The sequence below is a fragment of the Protomyctophum bolini genome (assembly GCF_963924005.1).
Source record: "Protomyctophum bolini genome assembly, chromosome: 15".
Lineage (NCBI taxonomy): Eukaryota > Metazoa > Chordata > Actinopteri > Myctophiformes > Myctophidae > Protomyctophum > Protomyctophum bolini.
In genome coordinates, this window is record NC_137876.1 from 8,526,063 (window position 1) to 8,545,942 (window position 19,880).

The 19,880-nt window shown below is 41.2% G+C and overlaps 2 protein-coding genes across 6 annotated transcripts in view; one reads left to right on the plus strand and one right to left on the minus strand.

The window, feature by feature from the left end:
- Positions 1-3,901: 3,901 nt before the first annotated feature.
- LOC308328949 (beta-1,4-galactosyltransferase 1-like) lies at positions 3,902-5,223 on the minus strand (the record flags this gene model as incomplete). Its single annotated transcript, XM_080783084.1, has 2 exons — positions 5,130-5,223; positions 3,902-4,564 (listed from the first exon to the last, which is right to left on the minus strand). The coding sequence occupies exons 1-2, from the start codon at positions 5,211-5,213 to the stop codon at positions 3,902-3,904; spliced, it is 747 nt and encodes a 248-aa protein (XP_080639210.1). The 5' UTR covers positions 5,214-5,223.
- Positions 5,224-9,087: 3,864 nt separating this feature from the next.
- Positions 9,088-19,880, plus strand: part of eml1 (EMAP like 1) — a 69,554-nt gene continuing 58,761 nt past the window's right edge. For 4 of the 5 annotated variants that reach the window (XM_080784017.1, XM_080784020.1, XM_080784021.1 and 1 more), the window contains exons 1-2: positions 9,088-9,317; positions 18,361-18,441. In XM_080784017.1, the coding sequence (XP_080640143.1) occupies positions 9,290-9,317; positions 18,361-18,441 (109 nt within the window). In that variant the 5' untranslated portion in view covers positions 9,088-9,289. The remainder of the gene's footprint in view (positions 9,318-18,360; positions 18,442-19,880) is intronic. The other variant, XM_080784025.1, reaches the window with a different exon arrangement.

A 19,880-nucleotide genomic window follows, 5' to 3' on the forward strand; every position in this document is an offset into this window, starting at 1 on the left:
ACGGAAGGGGGTATCATTGTTCAGTGTCATTGAAGAGGGGCAGAGTTCAACAGGAAAGAAGCTGTTCCTGAGCCTACTAGTGCGGGAACCAATAGACCTATAGCGCCTCCCGGATGGAAGAAGGGTAAAGAGTCTGTGGTTTGGGTGAGAGGGGTCTTTCAGGATGCCTCTCGCCCTACGCAGACATCTTTGGCGCTGTTTAAAGTGGTTAACTCATGACATTGTGGGAGGTCAAAACCAGTGATATTGTTATTAACCCAATTGTAACTGCACCCGTTAATGCGCCCCCAACACCCCTGTCAAATCTCCCTTTCTGCCTTTTAGTCTTAGCTATGTTTTAGCAGTTTTTTTCCTTTTAATCTTCTAATATAGTATTTGTATTATAATGCTGGCACATATACACAGTAAAAGTAATGAAACTGGCCTACTGGTTACCAAGTTTGAGTGAAAAAAGTTGAAAGAACCGTTAACACAATGAGTTTATTTCATAAATGTATGATGAATGTGCATAGTTTTGAGTTTGATATGATTCATAGTATACTGGCTTTGGTGGATTATGCTTCCAGGGAATACTCACAACAACTTTGATGGTAAAGGGCTTTTGGAGTTTATATGACATTTGTAATGGGGAAAACCTTTCATTATAAAAGGTGATAGTCTTTGAAAGACAAAAAAGTGTCCACACACTAATTGCCAAAGTGCTGATTTTGTCAAACAACTGCCTTCTTCAGGGTATGTGGAAAAACATTTCAAGTCACATAGAGCCTGGGCTAGTCATATGACCAATAACATTCTGATTAGGGCTAAGTAAGAGCATTCGGGATCAGCTGTCTCACATTTCTGGGTTATTAGGGAGGAGTTGTACCTCATGAATGAAAGACCCTGGAATGTTAATTCCTTGTCACTATGACAAACATATCTAAGATATTGCATATGGGCTACATTAAAATATGAAATAGAACCACACAGTGAAGTGACAATTAAATAATACAATGAGTTCAATACAATACAGTTCAATACGATCAAAAATATATAAAGAAATAGTCTACCATGTCCTGGGTTTAACCTGAGTCCCCAGCCTAAGGTTATCTGAATAGCCCATAAGCCAGTCGTAGGCCAGTCAGTAGGCCATTTGTGAATCAGAAAGGGGAAATAAAGGGGTTAAAAAATAAATGTACAAAAATATATTTCTTAAATATATTTTTGTTAAATAAATGTACTGTAGACTGTAGAAGTCAACATTTTGGCCAAATGGGGACAATGTTATTAGAGACTGAATCCAGAAAGCCTCTGTCCCCCTCTTCTATGAAGGGAAGAGACAGTAATTGGATTCCACAAAATGTGCAGCAACAGGACCTTTATCTCTGAAGTCTGAAGGCAATACTGCTAATGTATGGATAACAGAAAGATATTTTTTTTCCCCCACAACTTTGTGAACTGAGCAGTGCAACGATTCATGTATTGTTAAAATTACTTTATTCTGTACTGTACAGTGTACACTGTACTGTTATATCTCGTCTGAAATAATCACTCAGTGGTTGCAAGAATAGACTTTACTTCTCATATTGTTCTGCTAAACTTCTGCATGTAAATGTAACATCACCAGTCATAGCATAACATGAAGAGAACCAAAACATCCTGGTACATAATGTACCGCATCACTGGCAAACCACCCCCAAGACAGTCTGTTGCCGCCCTCTGCAGGCCAGGGCTGCATTGGCAGTTAGCTGGAGTGTAACTGATTCCAATATATGTACTGTACTGTACTGCAGTGTTTCTCAACCTTTTTTGTCCCAGGGCACACTTTTCATAGCCTAAAAATATCGGGGCACACCTAGATATACGGTGTGTGTGTGTGTATATACTGTATATATACACCGGTGTGTATATATATATATATATGAACCCAATATACTTTTAAAAACACACATGACAGCACTCGTCAAATTCAAATTTTAAAGAGAAAGAAATGGACAGAGACAGTGCCTCAGTTTCACCAATTTATTTTTGAAAACTCATACAAAATATAGCACACACATGTTCAATTTGTCAATGCAAAGTAATACTTCTAAATAAAAAAAGGAGTTGTAAAAAAAAAAAAGAGAAAAAAATCTTTTGCCACAATACAATGGTCTTAAACTTGAGCACTTTTGTATAAAGAAAATCGTAAAAAATAATTGATAAAAAGAAAAGTAAATATGTTTGACAAGTTCTGTCTTAGTGTGAACATTGAGCTTGTTTTCCTGAACAAATAGTTTTTATCCTGGCTGGGATGAAGTCACCATCCGCGTCACAATCAATGAATCTCACGTTTGCCAACAGCTGTGCGTGTCCACTTATATCTGTTGATTCATCCACTTGCAGTGCAAATTTACCACTCCTCATAATTTTGTGTATGACAACACTCTCGATATCTGCAGACATGTCTTCAATGCGTCGGCCAATTGTGTAATTTGAGAGCGGCACATTTGCTAATTCCTTTACAATATCTGGTGGCAAAAAGTGACGCCCCATGAGTTTCATAGTTTTGGCTACTACTGTTTCTGCCAATGTATGTGGAATCGGGTACGTTGTATCCCCAGTAAACGTGAAGCCAAACTTAATGTAATCATCACGGTACAGTCTGGCAGTGGCTTTCTTTGTAGGCATTGCGTTGGTAGTAGTCGCCGTTGTTGTTCCCCCCGGCGGCGAGGGGCCGCTTGCTGTGCCGTCATCAGATGCAGGTGACACGGCGGCGCTGTCTGTGCTGTCGGGTTCTGGTGGTGGTGGTGTCTTTCTGGAGGGAGCGAAATGTAGCGTCTTCTGCATGGATGCATCTCTTTTTTGCTGCTGGTTCCATCTTGTAGTAGCTGTAGAATGTGAATGCCATGTCTGTGTCCCATTTATACAGTAAAGTTGCCAGGCGCGATTAACATTTCTATGGCCGATGGTCGTTAGAGTCTATTGTTCCGTCGGCATGTCGTTATCGCACGTGTGACAACAACAACAACACAACAATAGGACGCCTAGCTATCGCTTTCGGGGGTGGGCTAGTGTTACTTTCGGTCAAAATCTCGAGGCACACCTGACAGATCAAAAGGCACAGTAAACTACCGCGGGACACAGGTTAAGAAACACTACGAGTACTGTACTGTACTGGCCACAGTGTGAAGCTCAACAGCTCCACTTGAAGGTAGGTCACCTATCGCTATTGCAGCTGTCCGTACTCATACATATACATACATACATACATACATACGCCTCTGCCTTGCATAGTCCCCAGTGAATAGGCAATATATGAAGGTTTTGTGGGCTGGGCTTTTTACTAAAAAGCCCCCCCCTTTTTAAATACTACACACATACATACATACATACCTACATACATACATTTCAGACGTTTTAGCAGTTTTTAAGGACCCACTTTTAGGCCAGTGCACCAGAGCAAGCTCTTGCCTTTTTTTAAACCCCACCCATTTTAACCAAATGCATACATACATAGGTCCCTGCCTTGCTCATCTGCAAAGAGAAATGCCTGGTCACGACCTAAGGCAGAGAGTGTATAGCCGGAAGTGTCTGGTCGAAACATCTGTCGGATACGATATTTTTAAACTAATCACAGCACTTGTTTCATTCACTGAGAATGTAAACAGATTTCTAAAGCATCAACGTCATTTCTTTGAGCGGTACTTCCGCCAAATGACAGCACTTCCGTTCAGTTTATTACACTACAGCGTAGGTCTTGCCCAGCGTGCATACATGCATACATAGAAACATACAGACTTCTGGGACATTAATAAAGACCTTGAACCTTGACACACGCATACATTGGTGCGGTTAGGCACTGCTCAAAAACATCAAAACTGCTTGATTCCACTGTCCCCTACTCCCCTAGTGTAGGCTCAATACACTATCATCTACAGTATTATGGGCTGCCAATGTCCACAGTGATAAATGTGTAAAGTGTATCCTTCTCAATCTTGTTGATGGTGTATCTGAGGGAGTTGATCCCATCTTCTTCCATGGTTGATAAGGTTCTCTCGAGCATGTCAACTCTGTGCGGATTAAGTTCATTATGCACGTCTCTTTCATGCTTGATCATTTTGAACCTCCCAGTCGCCATGTCAGGCCGAGAGATTGTCATGGATTTCATGGCAATTCTTTGTAGAATGTCATCATCCTCACCGCCCCAGCCCCAGTAGTTGTTTGAGAAGCCATTAATGGTCAAGTACTGTTCTTTGGACAATGACACAACCCCTCCAAATATGGTTGAGTACGGCAACATGAAACCATATTTGTCAACAGACACAGACAGGTGTCTGGGCTTACTAAAGCAGCCATAGATGTTACGGTCATTAATAGGGATTAGATCCACATCAGAGAAGACAAAGCAGGTATAATTGTACTCCTTCATTGCCTCGGCAAACCCTACATTCATCAATCTGGCCTTATTAAACATCCCCTCACCGTCCTGGTTAATGATGTACACTCCATAGTCCAACTGTTGGCGCTGCAGCATGGGATGGAGGTAGTAAAGCCAGTGTATCAGGTGTTGATGACGATTTCGGAATGGAATGATGATTGCCACCTAAAAGAAGATGCCAATGATAAACTGCTACTTTGTGGATGAAACCATGGTAAAGCAATAAGACTTGTTTACAACAGGGTCCACCATTTCAAATTCATCAGAACATTTAAAGACGTGCAAATATACACTTCTATGAAAAAACTGGAAATAGTCGTATAAAGAAAAATATATTACAGTATGAGGAAAAAGGGGTGTGGGGGGTAACTCAGATTTTCTTTTTTTACGGGGGCCAGTTTCGATTGGCAGCCGTCCGTAGGTGCATAGGTAGGACATTTCATCTTTACGTGTGATTAAAATAGTATGTAATTTTCTGTTAACCAGATGAACTACAGTCCCTATTCTGAGGTGAACGTTCAGTGAAAATAGCAGATTTACAAGCTCATAGATTGGCTATTTCTGGCAAAGAGATTTTGCGTTGAAGGAAAGAGCAAAAGTATATGGACAGATTTACTTTACATACAACGTTACTCTGTGAAGACTTCAGGAGCATATAGACCTAGTCTTACTGTTATTTTCTTCACCCGTTTTAGTTAAAACAGCATATTTTCTTCATGAATATACTCACCTTGTGATGTGAAATACAGTCTGGTGGCTTATAACGTCCTCCCTCAAGTAGAGTAGAGCCTAAATCTGTCCTCACAGCCTCCATGGTCCTGTTCCAATTGAACTCCACATGAAGTGGACCCACCAAGTGAGGAGAGGTGTCGGGACAGGATGACAGATTTGTTTGTACTTCCATTGTTTTTCCTTTGTAGAGCCAGAGGTTTTGTGTTTGTTGAGTTAGCCTTTGTTGAGTTAGCCTGTCCTTTGCTTCCATCTGATTAATGAGTCTGCAATCAGTGGAATGCGTCCATAACCAAAACAATATCAATAACTGACACAGTAGTATGATTTGTATTAATAGTTTTCTCTCCATATTTCCTATTCCTCTTTCCTGAGTTTAGCGGTTGTGGCGTTCTACAGCTGAGGAGAATACTGAACAGAGATCATGGTGTATCACTGTATCACTGACACCACCATCGAACATCAGCCTGGTGGTGCTTCGCACTAGGAAAGCATGTCTGACGTGTTGAACAACCAGTTCAGTGGAACACGACATACTGTACTGGGTACAGGAAGCCACAGTGTATGTTCATGTACATTTTAAAGGTGGGTTCACTTCGACACTTTGACACTGACAGCTACAGTACGACCGGCTTTGACGGCTAAACATGTAGAACGAGCATTAACGGGAATGAGGGCATGTGTGAGATAGCTTGGAGCGAATGAACGCTGAATTATTTTTGAGAGTTGTCACCATGACACACACAATGTGATTGAGAATTATTGGGCCCAATGATTTTGTGACTACTTGCACAAAGTTATACTGTACACTTTTTTGAACAAAAAGTCTTCCATCTTATATAATATATAATTTATTTATTTTAGGGTGGAAAAAAATCATGGCACTACATGTTTAATTATGTCACCATGTCTCTGAACTCTGAAGGACATTTTCCTCATGTATGAAGAACAGAAAGAAAAAGGCTTGATTCCACTGTCCCCTAGCAAAGGCTCAAAACAGTCAATCTATTTTGGGCTGAGTGCCAATGTCCACAGTGATAAATGTGTAAAGTGTGTCCTTCGCAATCTTGTTGATGGTGTATCTGAGGGAGTTGATCCCAGTAGTTGTTTGAGAAGCCATTAATGGTCAAGTACTGTTCTTTGGACAATGACACAACCCCTCCAAATATGGTTGAGTACGGCAACATGAAACCATATTTGTCAACAGACACAGACAGGTGTCTGGGCTTACTAAAGCAGCCATAGATGTTACGGTCATTAATGGGGATTAGATCCACATCAGAGAAGACAAAGCAGGTATAATGTTGCCTCAGCAAACCCTACATTCATCAAGCTGGTCTTATTGAACATCCCCTCACTGTCCTGGTCTAGGTTTGACCTAGAATCCATTTCTGCTTGGGACATTTTGTATAGTCCATAGTTAATGAGATGATTCGCACATTTGCATAAACTAGTAGAAATGACGAGTAGTTTAATAATGGTTAAAATTAGTTACTATTTTAGTAAGTGTGTAATTGTGTTAAAGACATGGTCCTGTTTGTGACCTCACTGCCAAGTTCATATTCTGTGATGGCTCAATGTTTGAAGGAGACCCACCAGGTCAGGAACATTTGTGATGTTTGGACAAAATGTGTAGTATAAACATGTTTTTTTGAAAAATGTGCTTCCTGGTGGCACTATATTAGGGCAAACTTAAAAGGGAATGATGAACTGAAAACTGAAAACTGAAAAAAAATGAATGAACATAATGTAAATGTGTGTTCAGAGCAAGTTTCACAGCAATTGGTTGCCGCATGTGTTCATGATTTGAGGCAATTTCTTTCAAAACGGGCCACACCTGCAAAAAAAAAATCACGTGTACCAATTTGGATAAAATCTTTATGACTAATATAAAAACTAGTATAAAAACATTTGTTTGACATAAGTCAGCCTCTGGTGAATGAAAATGCAGGGCAGACATTTTTCCTTGGCCTCTAGTCTAGGAAGTGTGCATACAAACTTTTACACAGATTCGTGCAGTTTTAGGTAGGATAGGGCTCTTATAGGGCCACCATGAGGTTGATTTGAAGTGGCATTTCTTCTGTTAAGTGGCATTTATTCTGTAAAGTGGCATTTCTTCCATTAAGTGGCATTTCTTCTGCGACCTAGTGGGAATGTGTGTGCATAATTTCACGGAAATGTTTATATTTGAGGCATTTTGTTCAAAACGGACCAATCCTGCAAACTTTGGAAGGCAATCTTAGCCAATCTGGATGAACTATGGAAGCCAATGAGTACAAATTTAAACATTTAAAATCACTGTCATGGGTGACCCGGAAGGGCAATGGTTTTTGACCGCTGGTTACCTTACCGTTGTTCAAACATGTGGCGACGAAATGTACATTTTGTATATATATTTATTGAGCATAATTGAGCATAGATATACAGTATGAAGCATACTTTAGCGTCAGGGCTCTGTCTCTATATTCATTCCATGTAGTATGAACATTTTAGTTAAGTTATAAGCCAAATAGAATTACAGGGAATTAATTAAGACCCCAGGAGGCTCTAAAGTTTAGAGTCTAAACGGAGCCTCAGGTGGATAGTGGGGAGGCGGTGGGATTTGCAAAACTTCATGAGCAGCAGCTTAGCAAATGAGGCAGGGAGGCACGTCAGCACAGCAGGAGAGAAGCCAGGAATGAGGTACTGTTGGCAGAGAAGTTCAGGGAAAGAGTACTATAGTCACCTGATCAGGTAATAATATAAAAAGAATAAAGTTTATTTATAATGCACTCCATCATTCCACGGAATCAGTAGCACCGAAGAGCCGATTTTAGGACGGTACCCCCCCCCCCCCCAAAAAAGCTCAAATGACGTCACATTGTTGTATTCAATCATGGACCTTGTGTGTCCGTGTGCTTGATGTGTGATGCCGGTCTGCAGACTGAGAAAGTTGGCAGTATCCCAGCGCACACATATACACACACACACACACACACACACACAAACACACACACGATTGAGAATATTTGAATTATTGGGCCCAACGATGATCATCATCATGATGTCATATCACAATATAATCAACTTGTACCATTTAGCTTAAATGACCAGTTGAGTATATTCAGTCATATACTGTATGGTGACATTGAAGGCTCCACCTCTCTATGACCATTAACTGTAACAATAAAGACTAAACAATGAGACTGTATGTTATATCCTACTGTACTGTATGTTACAATGTATGGATCCTCTGTGCGAAGGACAGAGTCATGATTACCACAGTAATGAAGTAAATGCTATGTTCTGCAGTGTTCATTGTTGTCTATTCAAAGATCCTTAACCCATTCTGACCGGGCACCCATTTTGGTGTTAGCATCATGTTATGCTTTAGCTATTGAAAAATAGCAGATCTACAAGCTCATAGCGCGCCACCGAGTGGCGCGCTACGAGCTTGTAGGTCTGCTATTTTTTTTTAAATCGAAGAACGACTGACATTTTTACAATCTGATCTCAGGTCAGAATGGGTTAATCAGACCAGTGTGTGTCCAGTGGAAACCTCGTATGAATCTGATCTCAGATCAGAATGGGTTAATTGCACTATGGCATTTAATAAGTATGATAATCTCAGTTCTCGATACTGTCTCACCTTCCTCTCTATAGGCAAACCAGATGCAAAGCATGACAAGATCTAGAAGAAAAGCTGAAAGAATTCAGAAGAAGACAAACTGGGTACGTGAATTTTTTTTATACTGTTTTTTGTGCTTGTTATTTTATTACAAAACATGGACACTCATAAGCATTAAGGGTCAAAGTAGTCCTCGAGGGAAGACTTAGACAATGTGCTGTCCAATAGCACCACTGTGTGATCTTTGATTGGCAAGTCCCCTGTCCTATAATGGGACAGACAGTTGAATGCACTGGTCAGATGGTGGGAACAGAGGAGAGGGAGATACACACGCATACAGTATATGGAGAGAGACACGCAGACCCACAGGCAGAGAGAGCAGATTTAGAGAGAAGTGCAACCGAGTGAGTTGGTTACAGAAGGAGACCAAGACAGAGATATTGAAACGGAACCCTTTAGCAACAAGAGTGATCCGCCGTCTGAGAGGGACACAACACGCCACGCAACCCCGTTGACAGAGACAGAAGACACTGGGTCCTCATACTCCTGTCACCATGTCGGACTGTGACGGGCTACCTATGGGTAAGAGTTTAGTGTGTGTGTGTGTGTGTGTGTGTGTCGGAGGTTTTATTTTTCTTGTGCCATGTTGGCTTTATGCCTTCCGTTGGGACAGCTGCTCAGCCAGCAACTATTGGGCTGCAAACAGGAGCTGGTCTCAACATGGGCCCATATATGGAAGAGTGGTTTGTACAGAGTTCATCAATGTGATATGGCAGGGGTTCTCAACGTTTTCGGGCCAGGGACCCCGGGAAATGCTTTGGCAATGTCTCGGGGACCCCCCCCGCCCCCCAATATAAATTGACTGCTACAATAACCTTAATAATAGAGACAATACACCATAATTAAATACTGAAACCAGATATAATCATTAGGAAGGTGTATGCATGTACCATGTGTACCATGTAAACTCTTAATTCTCGATTTCCCATCCATTCAGTTGGGGGAAAAAAATAAAATAAAAATAGTTTGGCGACCCCATGAGGGGTCGCGACCCACGGGTTGAGAACCCCTGTGGTATGGCACCATTCTGTGCACCAGTGGCTCTCAAAGTTGGGTCTGTGTGCGTGCATGCGTGCGCATGTGTTTACATAGGGGAGTGATGACCAAGTATTAGGTGAAGTGTACCAGAAACAATCGGTTATAAATAGAAACCTTCATTCCACATTTACTACTGCCCCTCTCTCTCTCTCTCTCTCTCTCTCTCTCTCTCTCTCAGTCACTCTCTTTTAATGCCCTCTTCCCTTCAGTCTCTACCCATATACCCCCCCCCTTCCCTCTCTGGGATAGCCCCTGTACAATTCCCTGGACGGTTTATAATGGAAAGAACTTGACAGCTGTCTGTCTGAACTGTTAGTGTCCTCAAACCACAGACGTGTTAAACATAACTGGTAACGCTTTGTCCTATAATATTATATAGCATAAAGTTACATGCCACACTGTGTTGGCCAAGAAATGGTACCAAACATTTTAAGCTGACTCATTGTGACCTTCTATGAGTCATTTTGTCCTCCACCAGCCAATCTGATAAAGCTAGATAAGAGATGTTCTACACCACTCGAACACAGATTCCAGGAAGGAGCCGACGGCAGTGAAATGCATGTCTAGACTGACCTCTGTAATTCTTGATAGAAACCAGTGTTGCCAGACACAACAAAACCTGCCTTTACCTGCCCAATAAACACGACAATCACGGGCGATGCTCTGGCACTTAATAAGATTTAGTTTTTTGTTTGAAGTAAAGTTAACTATTTTTGCCAAGCTTATAGCCGAAAAGCATTTTCATGGCCATTTTCCCATATTGTTGTTAACAAACAGAATAGACAAGACAAGTATCATATTATTAGTATTAAGACCTACTGTATATCAATTTGGCTAACCCAGTCAGTTTTAGATTACTCGCCAATGTGTTTTTATTTGGATGACACGCGTTTATTTTCATCTCCAGGAGTATTTTTGGAGTGCCTGGAAGCTTGTCATGGGGTGTGGGCACTGCTTTTTGATTGATTGATTGAAGTATTTATTAACAGTTAGCAGAATTACAGTACATTTCAAGCACAACTCAATACAAAAACTGTTAACTGTGGACGACACCATAACGCATTACACTTGTTTACAATAGGGTCCAGCATATGGTTTGGCAGTAATTTGTCATTGTGGCTGAGATTTAGATTTAGATTATTATATTACATTAATATGTATTCATGTGTTTATGTATGTATCACATAGTTCCTGAAGCTGATTTTCTTTGTTCAAGGGCAGCATTTACCAAAGCATTTGACATGTCTACCTGCAGGTGTCAGTATTGGCATAGCTTATGGTCATGAACAATACTCTGTTTGACCTAGTGAAGGAAAAAGCAGGGTGAGGGAAAATCTAATGGGGTTCTAAACGGGTCTGTAGTATGGGAAAGCCTCTAGTGCTATCGCGTAGCAGATGCAACACGTTGTGAGCTTAAGATCGACTATTTAACTTTAGCATGACCTTTGAAGTAGGCTAGCTATAGCATCCAAGAGGTGAAGTGGATGGCAAGCACAATGTTTGGTGAAGGAAGAAAGGATGTACTGTAGTAAGTCAGTATATGCTACACTACAGCAAGTCCGTGAAAATGAAAAGCAGAATTGGTTGATCATGATATTATATAACTGAGATGTATGTAGCCTATATACTGTATGAAGCCCACGATGATGGATGACAAGTCTCTGAGATGAAAAAGCTTCACTAGAGCAAGCGGCCTGTTTCTGTGTTCCTATTGGGCACTGGGCAGATGCAGAAGTTACAATACAGACAGATGCCTTCAAGGTGTGTGTGTGTGTGTGTGTGTGTGTGTGTGTGAGAGAGAAAAAGAGGGAGGCATAGTACGTGCGTGTATGTGTGTCAGCATAATGTGTCATCAGAAAGATGGAGAAGAGAGGTGAAGAGAGCATCATCTCTTCATCTCCCGCTGACGTCAGCAGCACTCCATCTGTGGCCTCAATATGGAAACAAGTTGACGTCAAATGCATTTCTCATTTCAAAGGCTAATGTAATACCAACCTGAAATAGGATGTTTGGCATGGGATTTTCTGCATCGTCCAGTGTATTTTCCCCAGACAAATGGTTTCAACTTAAACATATTCTGAATATGTCTGAACTTAATGCACACATTTGGTACCCCTGCCATCAATGCTAGAATAGCCTCCTTAGTTCCATCATTGTGATAGGTTACCCCAGTTGTGATCCAAACATACATAATGGCCATATAGACTACTATACAGCACTGTATGTTGGTTGATTGTTCAAAATTATGTTCTGCTTGCTTGTCCGCAAATTCTACTCATGTTATTCTTAGATGTCGTTAAGACAGATGCTAGGTTTGATGTTTCAATTCAATTCAATTCAATTTTATTATAGTGTCAAATCACAACCAACCAACAAAGATCCACCCAGAGCAAGCAACATTGCGACAATGGTAACGAAAAACTCCCCTTTAGGAAGGAACGTCAGGCAGAATGTTTATCTGATATCCTAGATACTTTGTAGCACTTCATTGTTTTACATACCGTAGTTTTGCACTAATAATTAATTACGTGATCATTTACCCTGTCTTTTGTTGACTAGGTAGGGTACATGCCATTTACTCTGATATCCACTCTGGATGAGAGCATAGTTAAATGCCTAAATCGTAAACGAATAGTATGCATTAGAATGCAGTCTGCATTGATTGATCTTAGATGCTCAGGTGCCAGGGTTTATTTTGGGCTGTATTGAGCCTGTGACTTTGGAGCTGGCAAGGTCTGTCAAGTTCTGCAACAGAGGCCCTTTAATGCAGAACATCATCCTGATGAATGGTTTTTATTCAAGTGTGTTTGCTTCATTAGCAGCCCAGCTTGTACACGAGCCTTGGTCCCATGCTTACTTATCTACGAGCTTTTACATGATGCGCTTGTATCAAAAATAAGGAATGGAATGGAACATGACATAAACAAAATGCAGTGAAAAGGTTTTCATGAAAATGAAATTGATAAATAAATAAAATGTGATGAAAATGAGAGGGAGAGAGAGAGAGTTCCTGCTTGTTCAGGAACTGGGGGAAGGGAGTGCAGAGATGTTTCAGCAGCCAAGTCGGATGTGATTAATGTTGTAGTCGGTTGAGAGAACATATAGCTGTGTGTGTGTGTGTGTGTGTGTGTGTGTGTGTGTGTGTGTGTGTGTGTGTGTGTGTACACAGTACTACTACACCATGGAGTACATTTACATGCTTAGTGATGAATTGCTTTATGACCAGGTTTGAGATGAACACAGCGATTTACGTAGCATAGCAGTAAGGTTGATGAATTATAAAGCAGATTCTCTGGCTCACTACTAGCCAGTAGCCAGTAGAATATCTGAAGTGTTCACGGTGGAGAATCCCTGCTTCATTTGGACATTTGGACTGATTGATTGAAAATTGTTTAACAGCAGAATGGGTGCAGTTCAAGGAAGATACAGGTCAATACAAAATCTGTGGATAAAGAGGATAAAAGCACTAAGACTGATCGAATCCTAGCCTGTATAGAACATTAAAGTTCCTTTGCTGTTTTACTTTAACCACTTAAACCCTAGTTATCACCCCTAGTTCCAGTTCTGCTCATTTCTTGAGTGGTGCATGCACACCGCTCCAATGACTGGCCGCGTGTGTCCCTAATATGTATGTCTGTTTGGACTGGAGTAGGAATTCAGCTGCAAAACGGCCCGGCTGACCTACTTTCTTTTTTTAATGTTTTATTTTGTGGCTTTTGCCTTCATTTTATATGTTTTATGGAGGGATAGACAGTAGGCTGACAGGAAATGGGGAGAGAGATGGGGGGGGGTGACGTGCAGTAAAGGGAAGGCCGTCGGGATCGGGAGTCGAACCCGCGGCACACTGCCAGACTGGATCACCAGCCACGGTGCCTGGACCGCTGAGCCACGGCCCAGGCCAGGGGTGACCACCTTTCTTTCTAGTGGTGCTGTTGAGCTTCACACTGTGCACTATTAGCCAGACTAATATCACACAACACTGCTTTTTGTTTTTTGCCAACGGCTGATTCGGTCTGGCTTATTAGCCAGGCTAGTGCACTATAACTATTACAATTGCACAGTACAATACAGTGTACAGTACAGTACAGTACAACAATACAAATATAGTTGCACCGCTCAGTTCACACAGGTGTGATTTTCACTCTAGACCTCTAGCCAATCTACGAGCTGACAATCTGCACACATTCTGTTTTCGCCAAATATGCTGCCCCGGAATAGGGACCTTCATAGTGTGGTTAATTATAATGCGTATATAGTCCTCCCTCCCATATAATGGTCTGTAATTATTTCTGGGGCTATAATGTGATGCAATGCATGCGTGCACAAAATTAGAGGCTCATTAGCATTAATTGAACACAACTCGTCATCGTTGGCCAAAGGACCATAGGATCTGTAGACGGTGTTTGTAGAATTAGACCTGATCCATTATGCCACTACGTTTAAGTAGCATGCAATGACGAGAAATGTGCATGACCTATGACCTCTAATCCCCAACGATGGCATCATTATCCATCGTGATGCAAGAGGAGGAGGAGGAGATGGTGGCAGTGATAAAAGAGGTGGATTACTGCAGGTCTCTGGAGGTGGCTGTAATCAGTTCCTACAGTATTACAATGTATAGTGTGAGTGTGAGTGAATTACCGGTAACATTTCTTTCCTTTGTATTGTGTAGCACCACCAAGATAATCTTATATCACCAATATGTTTCATACTGTGTTAGGTCCAGTGTGAAACATCCTGTATACTGAATACATACTGAATGCATTTGAGGGCATTCCAGGTACATTGGGCTGGCCACATACATAGTGTTGAATATACGTTTTATTAATGGCTAAAATATATGTTTTAGGCTGGCGACAACGGTTCAGTCTTTTCTGCTATGTCTCTCACTGTCTGTCTCTCTGAATATCCATCGCATGTGCTGTGTGTGTGAGTGCATGCATGCGTGTGTGCATCTCCATTGCATGCAGTTTAAGTCCAATCTTCAGTTTTGGAGTGAATTCCTGGGTCCTGTTATATGTATTCTCAACAGAGAAGACCATTTCACCCCATTTACTACTGTGAACTCTAGTCTATACAAGTAATTCAGCTTCAGTTAGGTATGATGTGTGCTGGTGACAAAGACCCCAACAACAGCAACAACAACTTTTGTACACAGCCACAGGATTAAGAGCTAATTAGGGCAGTGGTTCCCAAACTTTTTAGCTCGAGACCCAAAAGGGAATGTCTCCCCGGAGCCAAACAACTAGTGAAAATAGCCAAGATCATCTTGTGACTTGTTTTGTCCTGCACCAGCGATGAAATGGATGTGCGTAACTGTTTGTGAACTGGGGCACAAAGTGAGACTTTTTTTTGAAGCCTGCGTCACCTACTGGCTTTCCAACGCACTTCATTCACCTCAAATCCCACATGAGCAGCATTGTTCTAGCAAACAATAGCTGCAGCTGCAGTGTTGGCAGTGTATTTAGAGAGGCAGTATTGAGAACCTCAGCTCAGCTGTAGTCTATAATTGAATACCGTTTGGATCAATCCTTATTTACTGTATTTGACAGAGAGCTGTATTTCTTATACAGGATATCATTCAGAACCAACCACTGCATTAGCAGTTAACTTGCTTTTTAACCAGCTGTTCTGGGGCTTGATATTTATATTGTGCCGACTATAGTGTTCCATATCATCACTGAATGGAACCTTGTATGTCCAAACAGTTGTAACCTGTGTTTCAATGGCTCCAATGTTAGTTATTTTGTTACAATCTCTTGTTAACACTTTTCATTGGTTAAATATTTATATAGTCGGCACCGACAGACTTAAAATGGCATCCCTATTTTGGGCATGTCATAAGTGAAATGGTTTTACAGATTGTCAAATGTTTGTGAACCGTGTTGTGAGCTAGGGCATTGCTTTATGAAAGAACACAGACATGGAGATACAAGGTTTCTGCCCAACAGCGACAAACCTATAGGTCCTAGATTTTAGAGTCTCAGTACGTGGCTTTCCACATACATAATGTCATTAGGTACCATGACCAAAGACCGTACCAAAACATTAAGTGATGACCCACTTTTCATGAATCATAAGCATTTGGCTGTGGTTCCCCTAAAACGCATTGCAGTGTTCTCTTGCTGTGATATGTCATCATGTGCCTTTTAGTATCTCTACATTTTGAAATATTGAAAAAAATATAAGATTGTTTTTAATCATGCACTGTATACTGTAATTCATCCCCATATAGTATTAAGAGAAGACTTGCGCTCTGCAGATGGTGCAATATAAACTACTGATGCCTCTGTACATGGTGTGATTTTAGTATTTGCAGTTGTGTGTTAGCTACCTCAGTGGAGTATATATATATACCACCAGTGGTGGAAAAAGGTACTCCACTCCACTGTTACAAGTAAAAGACCAGAATTCAAAATGTACAAAGGTATTGGAATTCAAATATAGGCCTATACTTAAAGTACCAAAAAGTAAGTTAGTTAGTTACTTTCCACGAATACAAAACAACTCTCCCCTTTACCAACTCGCCCCGGGCGTACAGCCGGCAGAACAGTGCGGCCTGGTAAAGTAAATTATGCTTAAACGGTTAAACCTAACCTTATTCCTAACCTTAACCTCAGTAAAACTATGCCTAAACCTAACCCTATATTTCCTAAACTTAACCCCAGTAAAACTTTGCCTGCCTACAACCCTAAACTTATTTCTAACCTTATTCTCAGTAAAAACAAAATAAAGAATACAAGAACCGCCGCACCGAGTTGTCGGTGTGAAAACACTGGGGCGAGATGGAATTGGGGCGACCGTACCTGTTACCCTTTCCACCTGTATACCACATACTGTATGCTGTGTGGGGTTGAATCTGAGAGCTGTCTTTCTATCTCTCATTTCTTGCTTAAATAAAAACGCCTGGGTTTCCGAGGCTATTTATTGCTGAGAGCCGTTAACTAAATATATTAGCATTTCATTTCAATGGCTTAGTCTTTTTAAAGTAGGTCACCGTCACATTCCTCCAAATACCCTTTTAATAATGTCTCATTTTCATGGACACCAGTTTCTATTGATAGAGTACACACAGACAGAGACTGCATGCACACACATGCATGTCACATGCACACACACACACACACACACACACACACACACACAACCTTTAGGCAGTTAGAAGCGGAGGACTTGGCCTCAGGATTCCATTTCCAAAACTAGACTAAATATAGAGGTTACAGTTTGACTGGAGGTTGTCAACTTTCTCTCTCTCTCTCTCTCTCTCTCTCTCTCTCTCTCTCTCTCTCTCTCTCTCTCTCTCTCTCTCTCTCTCTCTTCGGATCTTAAAACATTGCCTTTGCACAAAACCATACATTGTTGTTTTGAATTGGATATTGTTTTAAATTTAGCCTTAACACATTCTGATAGCTTAAGAATAACGGGTTATTTTCTCTAGCAGGCAGGAAATAATGCATTTTCCACATTAATTCAGCTCATTGTGAGCTCACCCACATTCCGTCTCTTTCTCTAATAACTTCTGCTATCCAGACAGTAATTAACCCATTCTGACCGGGCACCCATTTTGGTGTTAGCATCATGTTATGCTTTAGCTATTGAAAAATAGCAGATCTACAAGCTCATAGCGCGCCACCGAGTGGCGCGCTACGAGCTTGTAGGTCTGCTATTTTAGAAAAATCGAAGAACGACTGACATTTTTAGAATCTGATCTCAGGTCAGAATGGGTTGATCAGACCCAGTGTGTGTCCAGTGGAAACCTTGTATGAATCTGATCTCAGGTCAGAATGGGTTAGAAAGAGTGAGCTGCACCTCCCTTTCTAATATTGCTGCATTATGAGATGTCATTCTGTTTACACCCTGAATTGATCTTGGCCTATAGCTAACACATTATTTTCTTTTGACTCATTATTACAATATAAATGTTTACGTGTGTGTGTGTGTGTGGTGTGTGTGTGTCGAGCTAAACCACTAGAGCACCAAACTTTGTATGCACGCTAGTATGCCACAGAAGTACCTCCACTTTATTTTCTGTATGTTTTATACTTCACTTTTATTGGACGGCAATGGGGCTGTGATCACGCTGAAACCGTGGACGAATTTGGAGTTGTATATACATTATATGTCATAGGTGTCTGACGTCACAGGCAGGTCTCATGTAGTCCAAGGACCACATTGGAGCCGCATTTTCTCTATGTGGATTTCCTAGTTTTGTTTTTACTCGACCCAGACTTGTTCTGTGATGTTCTTGCCTGGCATGGTGGCCAAAAAGGTGAACTTATGAACCCTACTTAAATGCTAGTAAAAGAACTGTATCGGACCAGTTTTAAATGCCAGACATTTTACTGGCTCGTAAGATTTCCTCCCACACAGATCTACAGTATATTGGTCGCGTTGCTGTCGGGTGAAAAGCTTTTATGTCCAAAACTGTTGAAAAAAAGAAGAGAAAAATAAACCTATGTCTTCCAATGCATACGATGTGTATTTGTCACAAGCTCTTGTTAATACTTTTCATTTTTAAAATCCACAGACAGACTTGACTTAACTTTCAAGCTGGCGTCTCTATTGGACAAAGTAGCAGATCTACAAGCTCACTACAACCTTCTACCTCGTATGTCAGCTTTTTTTTGCTATACATTTGCAGGACACTGTCATAAGACAAAGTAGAAAATAGGTAATTAATTCATGAAATTTGAAAAACAAGAATTATGGATATAGCTGGTTTCTTCCTGACAGTGACAATGACCAACTGCATGTTTACAGATTAACTTATTCGGATGAAAAACAGACCATCCCTATTGTACGCTTTGACTTAGGCTACAGTGGATTCAAGAATTTTATTTTGTATACCTTCTTAGCTCCCATTTAAAACATCTTTGCTAATATGAAATCCCCTTTAAGTCTGCTGTTTTCGTTGTTGATTTGCTAAAAATGTCAACTGCGCCAGTCAGTCACTAGTATTTACTGAGGTTTATCTATAGTGCAGTTGGTCTACCAGTAAGACGCCCTGAGGGCGAGAAGCGTGCACGCATCCGCCTGGGTGATTGCAGACTGCTGGGCGAGCACTGGCGCTTTGGCATGGGGGGGTCAAGATCTAAGGGTTTTGAGGTCAGATGTAGAGTTGCTGGCCGACTGCATATATGCAGATCTAGGTGATGATCCAGTCTTCTCCATATGCGTGTCACAAGGCATGACGGACCGACGGCCATATATGGCGGTGTGACGTGTCACAAGGCGTGAGGGACTGACGGACATATATGGTGGCGTGACTGACGGAACAATGGAAGGATAGGTTTTGCAGGTTTTCATAGTAATCTGCGACCTATGGTCGCAAAAATCCATAAAGCAGCCAAAAAATACGGTGTCAGCTCCCACCAAAGAGGGTCTTGATCCATGGAGCTTTCCAGCCTGATTGAGATGATGAAAACACAGACCGCCCCAGGCACTCCAAATTTAAATCGTGATTGAGTCCAGTACTGTTGCAATTTAGTTTTTATATATAGGCCACCAGAGAGACCATGGGTTTGACTAATTCATGGTATAAATAAATCACAAAAAGCAGGACGGGCCCAGCAGATGGTACCTGGATCACACTGAGGAGGATTGACCTTGTTCTCTCATACGGATTTGATTGTGTTTAATCCGACCCACTGACAGACTGACAGATCATCTGGGTGTAATATATAGAACATGTCAGCAGGTGTGTGTGTGTGTGTGTAGTACTACTTGTGCCTGATACGGCAGTGGTGCCAGATAGGAGCATTACCTTTAATCCTCCCGACACTAAAACATATCATCATTACGTCACCATCGAAAACCAATTACACTCTGGCATTGGGTCCTTTAATCCACATCTTTATTACGTCGTCATTGAGAGCTAGTTATACCCTGACGTCATATGCTGGGACGGTGCATACACATCAAAAGTGGCGCAAAGTAACCACAGTATACCGCTAATCAACTTACAAATTACATATACATATACACAGAGGCATTTAGTATTAATATCACTATAGTCCAAGATTAAGTAAATTTAAAGCAATTGACAAT